Here is a 6,831-nt window from a genome sequence, read left to right as displayed (position 1 = left end):
AGGATGGTCTCGATCTCCTGACCTCGTGATCCGCCCGTCTCGGCCTCCCAAAGTGCTGGGATTACAGGCTTGAGCCACCGCGCCCGGCCAATTTCTTGTATTTTTAAAAAGAGACGGGGTTTCACCGTGTTAGCCAGGATGGTCTGCATCTCCTGACCTCGTGATCCACCGGCCTCGGCCTCACAAAGTGCTGGGATTACAGGCGTGAGCCACCGCGCCCAGCCTCGTATTTTCATTTCTTAAATCCGGCACCCTTACCCACAGGCCTGACTCTTGTCTTTTCCTGGGGTTGTATCCTCCTGGCCTAGCCCAGAGCCCACTATTTACAAGGTGCTCAGTAATTGTTCTATGTGAATGAACTATCTGCATGCTGTTTTGTATGTTTTTTACTCATCTGAAATTTACATGTATTTATCAGAAATGTCCACACCCACTAAAAACACTTGTTAAAGACAATTTTTGAAAATATATTATATTGCCAAAACTTCTTTGTTTTCCGTTTCTGCAAAATTGGTATAGTAGGAGTATCTTCCCTTGTCACATTTTGACAATTAGAAGAGTTAATGGAAAAGTAAAAGTAAAGTTTTGCATCGTGCCCGGCCCACTAGGCGCTCAATAATTTCAGTTCTTTATTAAATCAAGCCTGTGCACCATTTTAGAGCAAAGCAAAAAAAGCGCGTTTGGAAAGAACGGGTGGGGGTAGGGAAAACGGTTAGAAAGGTCCGCCGACCCAACACTGAGGGCCCGGGAAAAAGGGAGGAGAGAAGAGTGAGTGACAGAGGAGGCAGCCAATGGGGAGACTGGGAACTACTTCCCCCCTCCCTTTGCGTTTCAAATTCTAAGCTCCGTTTCCATCCGGGTCCTTCAGCCTCGTTCCCGGGCAGTATAAAGTTTGCTGTCTCCTTTGTTCGCCCTCGTTGCGCAGTAGTGCTAGCGGCTTCGTGGTTTGGTCCTCCGACCCGGCAGCCGCCACTGGTGCTGAGCTGCTAGGAGGCCCGTGTCGGCGAGCTCGTTGGAGCTTGAACCCATTGTCACCCCACCGGTACGTGTCTCCTTTCCTCAGTCCGTTTTTCGTGACACTCTCGCCGTGTTAGGACTGGGGATTATATCTCCCTGGAGATGGGGGTGGCGGGCGCCATTTTAAGAACCCAAAGGTTCCGACCTATTTAAATAAAGCTGAAGGGGTCGAGGGAAAACAAATGAGGGGGCCCGTTTGGTTGTATGCCTCTCGAGAAAGTTTGGCTGCCGCCTTCGGGAGTTGGTAGCGGAGGTCGGGGCTTTGTAGGCTGGAGCGGGGCGAGGAGCGACCGCACCACCGCGATACCTGCATTGGTATGGCGCTGGCGCTAATGATGGGCATGTGGACTTCCATGCGGGCTGCGGGCTACGTATTCATTGGCGGCCCCGGAGAAGAAGCCCTCTGAATGTTCCCAGTCAATGTTGGTGGTAAAAGTTAGTACCCTGACCAGTGTCGGTGGTTCTGGGTTGAATCCAAGTGTCGCCATTTTGTCTTTTACACGCGGTTTTTAATGACGGGTTTTAATTAGGGTCCGCTGCAGTCACGGAGTGTCGAGTGTTGGTGTGTACGTCCGCGTTCCGTTACTTAATAGGAAACGAGGTTGACAATTTGTTTTTATCTTTTTGGCTGGATAGTAGAATTTTAGGTAGGGCGGGGGCCGGTGAAGAAGAGGCGGCATAATTTGGCTCAAACTTCACATTTCTCCTTGGATTTAGTAGGGAATTCTAAATAGGAAAAGACGACGTTGGAAGAGGGCTTGGTGTTAAGGTCCTGTGCCTGGCCTGTGACCTTGGGAGTCTTTTAAAACCCCATCATTAGGAAGGGCGTGATGAGTAATTGAATCTTTCAAAGGCAACAGAACTAGAACTGGAAGTTGGTTTTTCAGATGTTAAGCAGCTGTTGCTTAAGAACAGCTATGGGTGATCAAGGGTAGTGGTAAAAGTTAAACTGGCCCTTTTAACCAGTTTTATGTAAATTGCACTGTTACTAATCTACTTAATTCAAATTGTTTCCTACTGTGACTGAGGCTTAGCTTGTTACCCTTTCCTTTAGTTATTAAGGAACAATGGTTTTAGTGGAAAATATGAAAAATGTGCCAAAGTAAAAGTGTCCAATAAACTTGAGGAACTTTTTGCAGTGAGGTAATACTATTCCTTTTCAACAGACTCATCGGCAAAAAAAAAAAAATGGTTGAAGCAGATCGTCCAGGAAAGCTCTTCATTGGTGGGCTTAATACGGAAACAAATGAGAAAGCTCTTGAAGCAGTATTTGGCAAATATGGACGAATAGTGGAAGGTGAGTTGTCTGGCAGTACAGGCTGGGCTATTATAATTAAAATATAAGCTATGATGAATTTGATTGCATTGATCGTCTGACATGATAATGTATTTTGTCCTCTAAGAAGTTCTGAGCTTTCTGTTTACACATTTACTTTGGTTATTTCATTTGAACTAGGGTAACACTTTATTTTTCTGAAAACTACTTTTTAGTACTCTTGATGAAAGACCGGGAAACCAACAAATCAAGAGGATTTGCTTTTGTCACCTTTGAAAGCCCAGCAGATGCTAAGGATGCAGCCAGAGACATGAATGGAAAGGTGAGATTGTCTACACAATGGATGATAACCTGTTACTAGTGCATAACATAACATGTAGTTGCCCAAGTCTGGTCTAGGGCAGCTTTTGAGTTTTCGTCGTTTTTCAGTATATACCTGTCTGGGACTCATCCTGTTTGTGATCCCGTTCCAAAGAGTATTCTGTGATTGCAGAACCAAATCTAGTAGTGAGTTATATTTTATGCTGTTAACATTCTCTCAGTTCAGAATAATTATGACATTACGTGATACCTTTTTTTTTTTCTTGGTAGTCTCCCTCTGTCGCCTAGGCTGGAGTGCAATGGTGTGATCTGCCCACTGCAACCTCTGCCTCCTGAGTTCTAAATGATTATTCTGCCTCAGCCTCCTGAATAGCTGGGATTACAGGCACGCGCGACCACACCCGGATAATTTTGTATTTTTGGTAGAGACGGGGTTTCACCATGTTGGCCAGGCTGGTCTCTAACTCCTGATTTCAGGTGATCCACCCGCCTCAGCCTCCCAAAGTACTGGGATTACAGGTGTGAGCCACTGCGCCTAGCCAACATGATACATTTTGTCTTGAGATCCATAAGCCATATTTTGATAATTTGGATTTAGTTTTGATAACAAGCTGATACCTACTTGGCCTTGTTTTAAATTCTACCATAGAGTAATGCAGTGGATTCACCTTATGTTTCAATCCAGATCATCAGTATCATTTTTAAGTATTAAGAATTTTAAGTGGAAAAGTCCCATTTAACTGGCTGTATTTGCAGTGTTTTTTCTTAGACTAATTAATGAGCAACACTTATCCGTAACTGCATTTTGAAGGACCTATTAGTGTCTTAGTACATAGTAGATGTGCAAATTATTTTTAAATCTTGATTTAACCGTATCTTTTTTTTTTAGTCGTTAGATGGAAAAGCCATCAAAGTGGAACAAGCCACCAAACCATCATTTGAAAGTGGTAGACGTGGACCGCCTCCACCTCCAAGAAGTAGAGGCCCTCCAAGAGGTCTTAGAGGTGGAAGAGGAGGAAGTGGAGGAACCAGGGGACCTCCCTCACGGGGAGGACACATGGGTAATAACTTGCGTGGACCTCGGGTTTGGTGTGTAAGTTAGGGACTGCAAGCTCACACCAAGTGGATGCTTTGGTTAAGTCCTTGAGGAGAGGTGCCAACTTTTGAAATTGACAAAGTGATTGCCAATTGAAAGCATGGGAAGCATGTGAGATTATAGTGTTAAACCGTGGACAGTGTTACTTCTTGTCCAAGTAGTTTACTCTGTAGGAAAGGCATTTAAAAATTGATAAGCCAAGGTGTTGGACGTGAAAATGAAATCATTTTTATTTTATTTGTTTTGTTTTTTTTGAGACGGAGTCTCACTCTGTCGCCCAGGCTGGAGTGCAGTGGCCGGATCTCCACTCACTGCAAGCTCCACCTCCCGGGTTTACGCCATTCTCCTGCCTCAGCCTCCTGAGTAGCTGGGACCACAGGCGCCCGCCACCTCGCCCGGCCAGTTTTTTGTATTTTTTAGTAGAGACAGGGTTTCACCGTGTTAGCCAGAATGGTCTCGATTTCCTTACCTCATGATCTGCCCGCCTCAGCCTCCCAAAGTGCTGGGATTACAGGCTTGAGCCACCACGCCCGGCCCATTTTTATTTTTTAAAGTTAGCTGGGCATGGTGGCGCACACCTGTAATCCCAGCTACTCGGGAGGCTGAGGCAGGAGAATTGCTTGAACCCAGGAGGCAGAGGTTACAGTGAGCTGAGATCAAGCCACTGCACTCCAGCCTGGGCGACAGAGCGAGACTCCGTATCAAAAAAAGAAAACTCTCATATCTTGATTCTTGTGAGTAGTAATGTTTTTCTTTTCTATTCTTGATGTAGATGACGGTGGATATTCCATGAATTTTAACATGAGTTCTTCCAGGGGACCACTCCCAGTAAAAAGAGGACCACCACCAAGAAGTGGGGGTCCTCCTCCCAAGAGATCTGCACCTTCAGGACCAGTTCGCAGTAGCAGTGGAATGGGAGGGAGAGGTAAATGATCCATGTATGACAATCAGTGCTACTACCGTAACACAAAGAATTGAGAGGTGAATGATGCTTAAAAGTTTAATTGGCCGGGTGTGGTGTCTCATGCCTGTAATCCTAGCATTTTGGGAGGCCAAGGCAAGAGATTGAGACCGTCTTGGCCAACGTGGTGAAACCCTGTCTCTACTAAAAAAATACAAAACGTAGCTGGGCATAGGGTGGGTGCCTGTAATCCCCGCTACTTGGGAGGCTGAGGCAGGAGAATTGCTGGAACCTGGGAAGTGGAGGTTGCAGGGAATCGAGATCATGCCACTGCACTCCAGCCTGGCAACAGAGAGACTCCGTCTCAAAACAAAAACACACACACACACACACAAACCTTTATTCGTGGAGTCTGGGCGTGGTGGCTCACACCTGTAATCTTGGCACTTTGGGAGGCCGAGGTGAGTGGATCACGAGGCCGGGAGTTTGAGGCTAGTCTGGCCAACATGGTGAAACTCTGTCTCTACTAAAAATACAAAAATTAGCCAGGCACGGTGGCGGGTGCCTGTAATCCCAGCTACTCTGGAGACTGAGGCAGGAGAATCACTTGAACCCAGAAGGCAGAGGTTGCAGTGAGCCGAGATCACGCGACTGCACTCCAGCCTGGGTGACAGAGCGAGACTCCATCTCAAAAAAAAAAACTTTTGGTCATGTGTTCTAGGTGATCTAGATAAATGGAATTAGCACTGAAAAAAATTTAAAATGTGAATGGGAAATTCTAGAAAAAATTAGATGGTCTAGCCTCCGTAATGTCATCTTTGAAGTCAGTCTCGTTTTCATAGCCTGAATGTAAGTTCACGTTTTAACTTCTTTCTCTGTGTTTAAAAAAAAATGATGTTATTTTTCCTTTATAGCTCCTGTATCACGTGGAAGAGATAGTTACGGAGGTCCACCTCGAAGGGAGCCACTGCCCTCTCGTAGAGATGTTTATTTGTCCCCAAGAGATGATGGGTATTCTACTAAAGACAGGTAATAGAAAATTGCAGCTTTTTAAATTAATCATTAAAGTTGAAGGAAAGCTTATCAAAAGCATGAACCAAAACTTTTGTTTTTGTAGCTATTCAAGCAGAGATTACCCAAGTTCTCGTGATACTAGAGATTATGCACCACCACCACGAGATTATACTTACCGTGATTATGGTCATTCCAGTTCACGTGATGACTATCCATCAAGAGGCTATAGGTAAGTGACTTTGCTTCTGTGGCTTGCATGTAAGAAAAGTTGCTATAAAAGTTGATGCTCTGGGACTTAAAGGTTTCTCTTTAATTTAGCGATAGAGATGGATATGGTCGTGATCGTGACTATTCAGATCATCCAAGTGGAGGTTCCTACAGAGATTCATATGAGAGTTATGGTAAGATACTGGTTAAGGGTCTTGAGTATCACCAGCTTGAGTTTTTAGGTTCGTGAGCCAGTTTTTTAGTCTGCGTGGTGCTTGCTTTTTAAAGGGATGTTTGCTTGCTTTTAAAGGGGTAACTTTATCAGCTGGGCTTTTCCTAGTTTTGTGAGGGGCTTTTTTTGTTTTTCTAAGTTTCTTTTGAGGCTGTTTGCTTGCTTTGGAGGGGATTTTGCTTGCTTAAATTGGCAGCCTTATGTGTTTTCCCCCAACAGTGAAAATACAATTTAAAAATTTTATTAACAAGATCAAATATTTACCATTGCAATATGAAGGCAAGTTCTACAGTTCAAAATTGCAACTTATCACTGGAAAGTGGCTGAGTGTCTACTATAAAATAACAAGCTCTCTGGAATATCCTCTTGAAATACACACCGTCTTCAGTCTTTTCAAACAAACATTAAAATGAATCCATTTCCATATCTCAGCAGATGAGCAAATCCCTGTTATGGCCAGCAATGGCAGAGTTTAAAACCTCCCACCCAGTTGAGAAAGTAAACTTTTAATACAAGAATTCTGTAAATTCAGATTTAAAATGTTGTATATATACAATTTATAGTGTTGCCATATTACCTGACCATTGACCCTGCAGGTAACTCACGTAGTGCTCCACCTACACGAGGGCCCCCGCCATCTTATGGTGGAAGCAGTCGCTATGATGATTACAGCAGCTCACGTGACGGATATGGTGGAAGTCGAGACAGTTACTCAAGCAGCCGAAGTGATCTCTACTCAAGTGGTCGTGATCGGGTTGGCAGACAAG

General features: G+C 44.5%; 1 protein-coding gene and 1 pseudogene across 2 annotated transcripts in view; both read left to right on the top strand.

The window, feature by feature from the left end:
• Positions 1–1,424, top strand: part of LOC105516553 — a 40,908-nt pseudogene extending 39,484 nt beyond the window's left edge.
• RBMX (RNA binding motif protein, X-linked) overlaps positions 844–6,831 on the top strand; it is an 11,298-nt gene continuing 5,310 nt past the window's right edge. The window contains exons 1-8 of one of the 2 annotated variants that reach the window (XM_011948795.1): positions 844–1,042; positions 2,184–2,314; positions 2,509–2,615; positions 3,504–3,675; positions 4,483–4,635; positions 5,526–5,640; positions 5,729–5,854; positions 5,944–6,825. In XM_011948795.1, coding sequence (XP_011804185.1) covers positions 2,206–2,314; positions 2,509–2,615; positions 3,504–3,675; positions 4,483–4,635; positions 5,526–5,640; positions 5,729–5,854; positions 5,944–6,082 — 921 coding nt within the window. In that variant the 5' untranslated portion in view covers positions 844–1,042; positions 2,184–2,205 and the 3' untranslated portion in view covers positions 6,083–6,825. Of the gene's footprint in view, positions 1,043–2,183; positions 2,315–2,508; positions 2,616–3,503; positions 3,676–4,482; positions 4,636–5,525; positions 5,641–5,728; positions 5,855–5,943; positions 6,826–6,831 lie in introns of those variants that run through there. The other variant, XM_011948796.1, reaches the window with a different exon arrangement.

Source organism: Colobus angolensis, unplaced genomic scaffold, assembly GCF_000951035.1.
Source record: "Colobus angolensis palliatus isolate OR3802 unplaced genomic scaffold, Cang.pa_1.0 Scaffold283, whole genome shotgun sequence".
Classification (NCBI taxonomy): domain Eukaryota; kingdom Metazoa; phylum Chordata; class Mammalia; order Primates; family Cercopithecidae; genus Colobus; species Colobus angolensis.
The sequence above is the reverse complement of the archived record's forward strand: the minus strand, read 5'-3'. Positions and strand labels throughout refer to the sequence as shown.